Source organism: Rattus norvegicus, chromosome X (genome assembly GCF_036323735.1).
Source record: "Rattus norvegicus strain BN/NHsdMcwi chromosome X, GRCr8, whole genome shotgun sequence".
NCBI classification, from domain to species: domain Eukaryota; kingdom Metazoa; phylum Chordata; class Mammalia; order Rodentia; family Muridae; genus Rattus; species Rattus norvegicus.
The window spans coordinates 69,926,312-69,939,023 of NC_086039.1; the positions used below are offsets into that span (position 1 = coordinate 69,926,312).

A 12,712-nucleotide genomic window follows, 5' to 3' on the forward strand; every position below is an offset into this window, starting at 1 on the left:
CATGCTTGTGCTGGGAATTGAACTCAGGTCCTCTGCAAGAGCAACCAGTGCTCTTAACCACTGAGCCATCTCTTCTACTCCATGATACTTCTTTATTGCCTTTGGCTATCCTCAGTGAAGCTGGTGGCCATCCGTTAAATAAATCATTTGCTTTATTAGTTTGATAACAGATGCTTCTGTTTGAACACAGTTTTCCTCAACAGTCATTTAGCACAGGGTAGTCTGTGTCCAGTGGTCAGTAGATAAGTATCCAGCTAGAAGTTAGAAACTGGTAAGGAGTGAAACTCTAGGGGTTCATATGAATGAGAAAAATGAATACCGCACTCCAAGGAACTTGGAAACCATTACCAGATCCCTCAGAGTGGTAATTTTACCCTCCTTCCCTTTCTTACTTTACTTGGGTCCCCTGGCTCAGAATTATCAACCTCGGATTATGAGTTTTGAGGAAATGGTGGCTTGGTGGTGGTTTTTAAAGGATTTTCTTTTTGAGAAACAGTTACTAGGCAACCGCTGTGGCCTGCTGCTGCTCTGTTAGAGTTCATCGGGCAGGGTCACTTCCAAAGAATATGCATAGACAGGAGCAGAAAACTTGCAGATAGATTGGCTATCACTCGTTGTTGTTCTGTTTGGGGGTTCTATTGTTTTAGTAAGGCAGGGTCTTGGGCTCTATTCTAGGCTGACCTGGAATTTATGACCCTTCTGGGTTCTGTAGTTACTGGTATGAACCACTGTGCTAGACTCAGTCCAGATTTGGGTACAGTTCTTTGATTCATCGTCACCAAGGAAGTACTGCCTGGTCACATCTCTTGCCTGCATGCTTCTTCCCTGAGTGAGTGAGCTGGAAGGGAGGGCCTGGAAGGAAGGAGCGAGAAATGATCCCTGATTCAGGGGTTAGAGGCCAAGCCCTGGGGTGAGGCAAGTATCCTGTCTCTCCGAGCTGCCCAAGGCTTCTATGACAAATCAGTTACCACCCTTTACATTTAGATTAGGACAGCTTATTTATATTATTGTGTTACCTTGTAAGTCTCAGAACAGGCACAATGTCCAGCTGCTGTGCCCACCCCACTCCGCCATTTAATAGGTGAGTCAGTGAGTCAACTGCTTCCTCCAGGGTTGTAGGGACAGGAGTAAGTAATGAGGACAAATCTCAGTAACACTCAGTTCGTGATGAATGAAAGAACATGCGAATTGAACCAGTTGGCTCCATTGATACCACAGTGAAGAAAAAGAAACTTGGAGAGGAGGGGATTTAGGTGACTTTTAGCTCCGCCCCGTGCTCACCTTGGCTTCTGCGCATTTCCCTTTTCACCCAGCTGAAGGTCAGGCTGCTTTGCCCAGGGATCGAGGGAGCAGGGGAGGGCAGGTGTTGGAGCAGGTGTTGTCTTTTCTCCCACAGAGTCGCACCGACGAGGTGGGGCTGCTTCTTGCCAGCCCCTCTGCGGTGCTTAAAAATGCTTTTGTGAAAAATTTCCCCTGGAAGTGTTTTTAAGCAGTTGCTCAACCTTCAACCCTCAGTATAAATCTTGACTGCCTTTAAAGTCAGCTTGTCACTGAAGTCGGCCTCATTCTCTGACATTTCTATATCGCGTGCCTCTCAGCACACCCCACTTTCCAAAGCAATTATAGACCTGAAAATGTTGTGTAAGGAGAGCTCGAGTTTTAATGCTGGACAAATGGTTGCAGCTTGTTTCTTTTTAGACTTTGTACTGGGATCTACTATGTCTCCACTAAAAGTGTTATCCCAGGAAAACTGTCCTCCTTACCTAACAGTGATTGAATAGCCCCTGGTCCCTTCCAGCCCCCCTGCCCCGTGTCTCAGGGCCATCTGTTCTCTGCAGTGAGCTTTTTGGGAAAGTCTCCTTGCCCATCTGCTCTCCTTCGGCCTTAGTGCCTGCTCTAAAGATTTATAAAGGCTGCCCTGGAACCTCTTTCCAGTTGTTAGTTTTTAAGGATCAGTGAGATTCTGAAGCAGATAAAAGCTGTTTCCATTTGACATGCTCAAATGCAACTCTTTTTTTCTAGGTGCTTTTTTCCCTTCTTGGTGGGGAGGGTTCATCTGTCTTTCTCAACTTGGGGGAGGGACTCTGCTTATCAAAGCAAAGATTCCAGCTCCTGGCTGCTTTGAAGCCTAGTGTCCTCCTGACTTTTTGGCCGAGAGTGTGCTGGCCCATGGAGCTCCTTGGGTTCAATCTTTTCCTCTTGTCTCCCTGACAGAGTACAGTCGCTTTGAATCCAAGATCCATGACTTGCGAGAACAAATGATGAACAGCAGCATGAGCTCGGGGTCCGGGTCTCTCCGAACCAGTGAGAAGAGGTCCTTGTATGTCAGGTAAGCTGCCCGGCCGAGCACCGGGCCTAGCCATTCTTGTCTAACTGGTAGGGTGGGGACTGTGTACTCCCTGCACTAAACCAACACTTTGTACTGTGTGCTCACGGCGTGGATTTTATGGTCAGTATCTCCTCCCTTTTCTGAACTGCTTTCTTCCTTTTCACTTACAAATGAGTCAGTCTGGGAAATGTTCATTTTGCTCTAATTGTAAGACTGTTAGGTGATTGTTGCTAGTCGGCATTCAAACGACACTTGAAACTTTAAGTTTGTTACTTGCAGTCTGTACTTTGAGGGGAAAAGTTAGCATCTCCTTCCGCATATGCATGGTAGCCATGAGGATTTGTGTCAGCATATCCGTTCTCACAGAGTCCTGGTACAGGGCCTTTTAAGAGACCAAAGAGCTGGCAGGTTGCTGCATTCTGGATGTTTTGCTATGTTCCTGTCCCCCTTTCTCCACCCAAGGTATGTGATTCCTAGGACAAGATGGCGTATTCACCCTTAGAAGGGAAAGGCAGGGACAGTTTATTGTTGAAAGCTATATGGGGACTTCGTCAAAGACTGAGCTTTTGACCCTTGAAGGGGTCAAAGTATAAAACCTTCAGTTAGTAGACTGATAAGAGAGCACTGAACTTTTCTTAGAATTAGGGGTAGTTTCCTTCTTCCTGCCATGCTCTTGAGCACCAACAGTCTGGTCACCAGTACTCTAAGGTCGGTGCCCTTAGAGTGGTGGTGGGATTCCTCCCCAGAGCCAGCAGTCTTCCCAGGCTTATTTAACTGGTTGAACAGTTTCTGGTGGCCTCTGATACTTGCTGGAGGCGGGAAGGAGAGGCCAGTTGCCTGGTAACGTGACAATTACTGTGTCCTTGGGGTGTGAAATGACGGTAGCTAACTGATGTCAATGCTAATTGCAGCTCTCACGTGCTTGCTTTTCTTTTTCCACAGTTGGTTGTCAGTGACCCCGCTGCACAGGGAGTCTGCCTAGGGAGCATTCTGTGCATCTGAGGCCCACTAGGCTCCTTAGAGTTCCTTTCTAAAGTGAACCCTGCACTCTGCTCTTTGTGGGTGGAGAACTTTTGCTGCATTCACCTCCTGCTGGCAGCACAGAAGGGGAAAGAGGCTTGGCAAGGCCCAGCCATCTTTCCGGTCTCCTTCCTGGAGAAGAAAGGCCTCTTGGTGGTCACTGAAGCGCTTGCTCAGGACCTACAACATGGGCAGTGGGTCTCTGATGTGGGGGAAACCATCATGTGCTGTCACCCCCAAAAGTGGGTAATATTTATGTGACTTGGTCAGGATTGTTCCATTCCATGCTTCCAGCCCCCGCAGATGTGGCACTTCAGTGCGCGTGGGAAGCTCTCTTTAGGCAAGACAGTTCCTTCAGAGAGCTTTATTTTTAGATCTCTCCTCTCCGCCTAGCCTCTGCTACTGCTGTCCCTGCCTGGATAGGGGAACCGGGCACTGGCTCTTGATGTGGACCACAGTTCTATGGCTTAGGCAAGGTATCCACTCACCTGGACTCTGGGAAGGAGGGGAAGACCATGACTTTCTAGTGAATCAGTTTATATAATGTCCTCCTAACCTTGGCTAGATACCTTTGTCCTCTGAGGCAAGTAGGTATGGTTTAGAATAGGAATTGTTTGTGATCATTAGAGCAGTCAGGGGAAATGATGTTTAAGGTGACAACTGGGAGTGGGAGCCCTTTCCTGGGTTAACCCCTTGACCTGCTCTCTGTAGCCCAAATGAGTCTTTGCATTTATAATCCTCTTCCTTCAGCTTTTGGGTAGTAGGGATTACAGGCCTGCACAACTAGTTTCAGCTTGTTTCTTACATTCTTAAAAAGAAAAACAATCCATCCATACCAATAGTTTCCTAAACTATTACCCCCTCTCTTTCTCTGAATTCTGTGGCAGGAAACACTAGTTCCCTAAGAAATTACTCTGACTGTAGAAAAACAAGTCGTTTAGTGAAACCAGGCAAATGCAGGCATTAATAGAGGAAAATGGAGTCCTTTTTTTTTTTGTGCGTGTTGCATTTAACAACTCTGCCTGCATAGCTGTGTATGTGTGGGCATGCATATGCATGTGTGTGTGTGTGATGGGCGAAGGCTAGGCCTGTGAGCCCAGGGTCTCTCATTGCCTCTGCTTCCCCAGCACCGGGATTGCAAGCAGGCATGTACCACCATGCCCAGCATTTTTGTGCACGTGCTAGGGATTGAACTCAGGTCCTTGGCTTTGCACAGCAAATACTTTTCTGACTGAGCTCTGTCCCCACCCCCAAGAATGAGATTCTTTTCTGTTTTTAGTGTCCAGAAAACACTGTCTTGGGCCATAGGCAGTGTTGCCCCCTAGAAATATGAACAAAGGAATATCATTCACAGAAGCCTAGCCTCCTAACATCCAGGCTGGGGAATTTTATAATCACGTACTCTCCACTGCCACTTCTTCCAGTCATTTCTTTAGTAGCTTCATATATTGGGAGCACTAGCTTTTCAGCCTGGTGATGTGGTTCCTGACAGCCCAAGAAGGCTCCAGAGGAGCCTTTGCCAGGGATGAGCAGTGACGTCATGGCTGCCATATTCAATGACTGGTTCGCTGCTTCTTCCACACCAGCCTGACCTCCTCATCACCTGTGTTTCTACAAGGCATTTGCTTGCTGCTTTAGACGCTCTGTCTGCCTTGCTAACTGTCCCTAAACACCTCCTTAGCTCTGGGCCCGAGATGGCAATACCATTGCTTTTCAGAGCCTCAAACTTGCATATCAACAACCCGATGACCATGTGCAGAAAAGAAAGCTGCTCACCTCATGCCTCTGACAATGGCACATTCACACTGGACTCCTTCCCTCCTCTTAGCGTTCTTTAAGCTAATTTCCTTACCTTGTTATGTGGAAAAGGGATTTGTTCTGTCACCCAGGGCATATTTCTCTTCAGTGTAAGGATGAAGGAGCTCATAATAAAACGTCTGAAATGGAATGGTCTGCCTCTTGAGAGAAGATACTTGATTTTTTGTCACTGAAGGGGTTATACAAGAGCCTGGGTGACTTTTGGCCCTGGGCACTGCAGAGTTCAAGCTAAAGCACTATTCTGGGCCTGTTTTGTTCTGAAGCTTTTCGTCGTGTGCTGGCATCCTTAGCTAAGGGAACCCCTGCACCATCATGACCTTTATTGTTCTCTTTAAATGGTTTTTTAATATCCTTTAAATAATGGCACATTTTGATCCCATTTTGCATATGAGAAAAACTGAGGCTTGAGTGAGACGGCCAGGAAACTCGCAAACTGGACTGTGAACTGAAATGCACTGAGTTTCCCCAACTCCCTGGCTGTTTGGATTGGCTAGAGTGCTGGTAAAAAACAAAACAACAACAACAAAACCCCCCCCACCATATCCCTAGCTACCTCTTCTAGAGCTTCAGGGTACTGTGTACAATGATCTTTTTTCTTTTTGGGTCATTGTTGACATTGTTTGGTCAGTTGGTATTTCCTCCCAGTGTTCAGGATTGATTGAACCTAGGGCTTCACACACGCTACCATTAGTCTATATCCTCAGCCCTCTTTCCTTTTTCTTTCTTTTTTCTTTTGAGACAGAATCTCACTGTGTGGCCTAGGCTGACTTCAATCTTGAGCTCCTCCCACCCCAGCATTTCAAGTAGCTGGGATTACAGGCCTAGGACAGTGGTCTGGTACAGAATGTGTTTTTAACAGTCAGAATGCTCAAGAATGGCCACTTTATACTGTGATTGACATTTATTTTTACATCAGTGGAGCAACTAAACATTATGTTTCCTGTTCTGTGGAAGGCAGTAGTGCAGAACTAATAACTTGAGCCTGCTTGCTGGGATAGATTCAGGGAAGCAGTGGTCTGGTTCCTGTCCTCCTGCAGCTGACTTTTACCCAGAGGGTGATGTGGCTGCATTCAGTTTGGGTTTCAGTTTAGGTTTCAATTTTGCTATTCTTTTCTCTCTTCCCCTCTCCTCCCCTCCCCTCCCCTCCAAAGGATCTATCTCCCTCTTGTTTGCATGGGTTTCCAGAGCAATTTTGAAGGAGGTAACTCCCTCTCATAGCTGCACTGAGGCTGTACCAGGTAGAACCCTAGGGGCTGCAGCCGTTAGGGGTTCTGGGAGTTTTCAGGAGGGAGCAGGGGGAAGAAGGAAAGATAACGGTGTCTGGACACTGGCAGTCGGCTTTAGATCCACCAGGAACTTAACGAGAAAGCCCTTTCCTCTCTTTACCACACTAGAACCATCTCTTATTGGGTGAGTGTGATGAACAGAGCCTTTGTGCGTGCCCAGCCTAGGGCTTTTGCTCGGCTACTGTGGTGTTCTGTGCTAGACTGGACCACAGAAATCACTCTCATGCCTCTGGCTCACAATGTTTTGTTGACTAGATGTTTGATTTCGGCCATTTGCACGTGAAGACAAGGCAAGGCTGCTGAGTAGGTTTAAGTTCCAGACCTGACTTTGATTTTATAAACGAATGAATGAATGGCCTAGGACTGTAAGGTTGCCCCAGAGGCTCAATTGTGCAGTTGTAGAAGTGGCTTTGAAAGTCTGTGCAGACTCATCTGACTGCACCTGTGCAGCCCCAGGACAGCATGGGCAGTTCGGGAATTTTGGCCTCTTCGCTGGCCATCTCCCAGTCTTCTTCCCACTCTAAAATGGGAATCCTGTTGAGGCATCTGTAGTTTGGTTCAATGAAACAATGTTAGTATATTGGCTTGGTCATCAAAAAAGACTGGAGAGTGTTTCTTCCGCCAATACCAGGACACTTTGCCCAGGGTGGCGTTCTTTGAAGCTCAGTTTGATTTATTCATTAAGCTCTAGTAGGGGATGAAGATGCTAAAAAGAAAATATTGGAACTTCTGACAGAATTGGGGGTGGTGACAATATTATTTATTTTTGCAGAGTTAGGGGTCAAATCTAGAGCCTCACATGTACTAGCAAGTACTCCACTGCTGAACTGACCTGCACACACAGGCTTGAGTTAAAAGTAGCAATAAATGCATGGAAATCCTCAGTGCTACCAGTGGCTGCCGGAACAGCCTGCTTCCGAGCACTGGTACCAATACTCATTCCATTTTCCCAGCATCTGCAGGACCTGTGAGCCCTGCATGATCTCTTATTATAGGTTGTTGGTCCTTGAATGTCTCTTAAAATTCATGGTTGCCCTGTAGGGCTTGGCCCTTTTAGGTAGAGTAGAGATGAAGTCCCTGACCTGCTCGTTTTTTGAAAGTGCATCAAGATACCTGTCTCTGGTAGCCACATTTGGTGCTTCCCTTAGGATCCACGCTCAGTGTCCCTTGAAAATTTGGCTTTAGAGTTTTAGGTTGTTTTTGGAAGCTGCTGGAAACTTTTAATTTTCTACTAAGGTCAAGAGCTGATGTATAACTGCAACTTTATGGTTCTCTGTGCTCATATTAGGTCAACTGGACAACAGATAGGCTATCTAGTCTTCAAATTATATGCTCCCTTTAACACTTTAGTGGTACCCCAGACCCCCGTTTCAGTGGAAGGGAAACACAGCAGAACACTGAGGAACACAGAACACTTGAGGGTGTTCTGTGGGATAGCCTGGGCTCATCCACCCTCCACAAACACTGAGAAGGGCTTCCTTGGTGGTCTGCTATGAAAACTCAAAACTAATCATGCAAGAATTAAATTGCCATAAATAGAAATTATAAAGGAAGGCTGCTACCAAATGTCTGGAATGGATTACAAAGGAAATTTGGGCTGTGCAGCATCCCAAAGCAAGAGAAACTTGGGCTGAACCATGGAGGATCTGTTCAGGAGGCTGAGGGGAACAATACAACCCATGCAAGACAGGTGGCCTGTAGGTCAGGAGGTCAGCACAATCCTGTGAGTTCTGTGGAAGCAGCCCCTTGTCTTCTAGGCTATTAGTACTAAACTGTTTTGTTTGCTCTCTGTTAGGAAACCTGCCTAACCAGTTCCCTCCAGGGAGTTGCATTTTCATTGTATTCTTGCTTGTTAAGTTTAAGGTGCCACAATGGCTGTGCAAGGTGCTTATGACTTCTTTGGATCTTTTATACTCAACCCTCAGAATTTATGATCTGAACTACAAAGACTTTTGCTAGGTAATCTGTTTGCTTAGAGAGCTGATTATATCCTTCTTTCCCTCCTATTAGAGAGGGGTCAGCTGAAATGAAGATTTGGTAGAGTCTCCTAGAACCGTCTGCATTACCCCTGTGGATGGGCACATGCAAGATCTCTTTGAAGATATTTAAAAAGTCACCTCTTAAACAATATAGCTCCCAAGACCTTTAGAAACATTGTCTCCTTAGGGGATCAGGCAGTGGCCTGCAATGCTGGATTGCTGAAGACCAGTCTGGGATGTGAACCTGGACACTCCTGGTCTATCCCACCTCCTGCTCATGGAACATCAGTGGAAGGTTCTTTGTGCTATCTCTCTATTTTCCCAGGCCTTATTGCATAGTTTCTTCTTTAAACAATTCAATATTTTTCTGGTTTGACCTTGATGATTGATAAGTTGTAGGGGTCCCCAGGATCTGCTTCACCTTGGGGCTTCTTAAATACATAGCCATGGCTGAAAGGCTGGAAAGTTACTTTCTGCTGGTTATACAGAGCACCGTGGCTTTGGGCTTGGGAGTGGAAATAGTTCTGGAAGTGTTGGCCTTTCATCACAATGTTTCTCAGTGACATCACTGGTCCTTAATTTAATATTAACTTCATAGAATTCTTTGTATTGGGCCAACAAGATGGCTCAGTGAGTAAAGGTGCTTCCCATGGAATCTGGAAGCCTGGTAACCTGAGTTTGATTTGCCAGATCCCATCTGAAGGTTAAGGCAGATAACCAACTCCACAAAGTTGGTCTCTGATTTCCACAATGTTCCGTGACATTCATGGCCAACAACAACAACGATGATTATAATAATAATCGAGGAAGAAGTTAAAATTAAGATTCAGAGGAAAAGGGGGGTTTCTTGGTCTTCTAACACACCTGTCCTCCAGTAAGCCTTTTACATGTGGAGACGCACACACACACTCACTCTCTCTCTCTCTCTCTCTCTCTCTCTCTCTCTCTCTCTCTCTCACTGCAGATCTTTTATTATGTCCTTTTTTAGGTGTGAGGACAAAGGTTTGGCTTTCTTTTTTTCTTCCTTCTGTCTCTTTGAATCAGAGGTTGAAATGGTTCTGGGTCATTTGGGCCTTGTATATGGTAAACTTCAATTCTGGGACAGTGATTCAGTTTGGCTTTAGAAGAGCTAGTATCTACCTAATTCCCCTAGGCTAAAGGTGGAGAGGGAGGAACTGTGAGAGGCTTGGAGGAAGGCGGTGCTTAGAGTAAAAGGCTGAGTGAGGCCTGTCCCTTTTTTAGGACTTTAGGCTGCTTGGCCAACTGTCATTGATGGAAGGCCACAATTTTCTTTTTTAATTTTTTTTTGACAATTTCATGGGCGAGTGTTTAGGGGAAGCAAGAATTTTGGTCATTTTCATCCTCGTTCCTCATTCCTCTTTCTTGTTCCTTTGTGTGTGACCCACTGAGATTAATTATCGCTGGCTGCTTGCATGAACATGAATGGAGTACTTTACTGGAGCTTGAGAGACTTACCAAAGAAGTAAACGACCCTAATGTCCCATGCACTTCTAGGCCTTCATTTGGAGGATATCTTCTAGTTCTTGGAGTATCAGAATTTTTACAGGGACAGGGGAGTGGATTTGGAGAAAACCCCATATCGTGGGTTTTGAAAACAGACCAAAATCAGGACAAAGGAAGGAATTGTTGAAGGAAAGACCCCAGCTCTTTAAGTGCTAGAGCTGGAAAGAAGCATCAAGAATGTCTAAGAAATTTCCTCTTCTAGATAGCAAAGTGGACAGAGTGAACATTGAGGTCCCAGTGTTCTGCTGAGTTCTTTTGCTATTGGCAGACCTGATTCATAGAAAGGGGAATTCTCAATTCATCGTTTGGGTTCGTTACTGTACATATTAGTTCAGAATTTAAAACTGAGATCTCATGTTTGTTGTCCATCCCCTTCTTTGATATAGCCTTGTCCAATCATCCATAGAGCTGTCAAACAAAAGCCAAATGGAACAGGTGCTACTTTTTAATGGGAATTTGGAGTTATATAACCTTTTGACTTTGTTTGCCAGGGAACTTAGCGCCTCTCCTGAAGTAAAAGGCTCAAGCCTGTACTTAGTGGAGCTATTTCTCAATTTCTCCATTAATTGACTTCCATTTTTGGAAATTGTTAAAGGAACACATGTTGTGGTTACAAAACAAAGCGAACAGTAAAGTCCTAGTGTGGCCTTCTTGCTGGCTTGGATCCGTGTGTGTTGAGTGTTGTGCAGGGCCTGAGCTTATCCCAGAAGTAGATGCCATGTACATTTTAGTCAAACTTTCAGATGTTTTAAAATGACAAATTATTGGATTCTTGGCTCTAGAAAACTCATTTGTATTAATTCTCCCATATGTCCCCTGCTTGCTGTTATTGTCACCAAAGGCCAAGCCCAGTTCTTTGGATGCTAAAACACACCTTATATTTACAGTCAACTCTACGTTCATACATACATACATACATACATACATACATACGTACGTACGTACGTACGTACATACGTACGTACATACATACATAAGACTGTAATCTACCTCAGTTCTTTTGTTTGGCTTTAGTTTTGTTTTCAATTTTTGTTTTCAGTTTTTGAGATAGAATCTTACTAGTTGCCTTAATTACTTTTTTACTACTGTGCCAAAACACCATGGCCAAGGCAACTAATAAAAGAAAGCATTTAATTAGGGATTTGCTTACTGTTTCAGAGGCTTAGTCTGTGGCCATTGTGGTGGGGAAGCACAGCAGCAGGAATGGTACTGGAGCCAAAAGCTTACCTCTGATCATCAAGCAGCAGGCAAAGGGAGCTAACTGAGAATGGCAAACCTCAAAGCCTACCCCAGAAGGCCACACCTCCTGATCCTTCCCAAACAGTTCTTCCAAGTGGACCAAGCATTAAAATATATGAGTGTAAGGGGCCATTCTCATTCAAACCATTGTACTTTGTATGTCATACTCAGGATCCTTCTGCCTTAGCCTCTCCGGTGCTTTAACTACCAGCCTGTGTCACTACACCCAATTCCTGATTCATTTTGGCATCTTTCTATTTCTCTCTTGAAATTTCCAAACTAATGTGTGCTTAATACAAATTCTGCTCTTCTACTTCAGTTTTGGAACTCCTAATGCCATTGTATTTTGCTCATCAGTTAGATTACATTGCTCAAGCTTGTTGGTCTTTGTAGAACAGCTGACAGATGCCTGCCTTGTGTTAGGTTGCATGGAACTCAATTCATTTCAAATGAATTGCCCCTGTCACACAGAGCTTGGAAAAGATCTTGTAGACCAAATGCTTTATCTGTTGGCCTCTGCCCTTGCCTTTATTGCCAGGAGTGCATGCATTATGAATTAAAGGCTTTTTGTTAGAGCTTGGATATTTTCATCTTCAAGTTGCCTTGACACCGAGTCTCAAGAGGGTTGTTTCTACACCCTCTCTTTCATCTCGGCTTGTACACATGGAGATAAGGTATTTTGGACTTGTAGCTTCCTGCTAAGTGAGACAACTCGGATGAAAGTAAAGTCTTAGCATTGGGTGCTGGACAGTCCCCTGGCCGGTGGGCACTGTTAAAGAATGAGAGAACCAGGCATGGCAGCATATGCCTTTAATTCCAGCACTGGGGAGGCAGAGGAAGTCGATCCCTGTGATTTTCAGGACAGCCTGGTCAACATAGTGAGTTCCAGAACAGCCAGAACTACATAGTCAGACCTTGTCAAAACAGGAGGAGGACAGGGGTGGGGGAGGAAGAGGAAGAGGAAGAAGGGGAGGAGGGGGGAGGAAGAGGGGTATGTGTGTGTGTGTGTCCGTGTGTCCGTGTGTCCATGTGTCCGTGTGTGGGTGGTGGGGGTTGAGAGGTAGTCCAGCAGTTAAGAGCATTAGCTCCTCTTCCAGAGCAGCTGAGTTTGGTTTTTAGCATCCAAGGCGGGCAGCTCACAACCACCTGTTTCTGCAGCTGCCGGAGATCCCACACCCTCTTCTGACCTCTATGAGTATCAACACACATATCACATACCCTGTAACACACAAACATACGCAGAAATAACACATGACTGAAGTCTCCTGTTTGTGCAGGCTGCACACACTTAGCACGGGATGAGATGATTAGATTTAGTTAGGTGTGCTTGGTTCCCTGGGTGGGACGCTCTGGTGGCACCCGGTAGACTGGCTTCACTAGGACCTGACTTAGGAGCTTTGTTTTGCATTTGCTTCCAACTCGCTCTCATATCCCACTGCACTTTAGGGTGTAGCATAGGCAGCGAAGCAGCTCTTACTTTTGGCTGCTACTGTGTGTCTAGAAGCTTGGAGGAGATG

At 45.5% G+C, this 12,712-nt stretch overlaps 1 protein-coding gene across 14 annotated transcripts in view; it reads left to right on the forward strand.

Moving 5' to 3' along the window:
- The window catches only part of Dlg3 (discs large MAGUK scaffold protein 3), a 52,235-nt gene that overhangs the window by 26,618 nt on the left and 12,905 nt on the right, over nt 1-12,712 (forward strand). For all 14 annotated transcript variants that reach the window (XM_063280268.1, XM_008773267.4, XM_006257080.5 and 11 more), the window contains one exon: nt 2,215-2,329. In XM_063280268.1, coding sequence (XP_063136338.1) covers nt 2,215-2,329 — 115 coding nt within the window. The remainder of the gene's footprint in view (nt 1-2,214; nt 2,330-12,712) is intronic.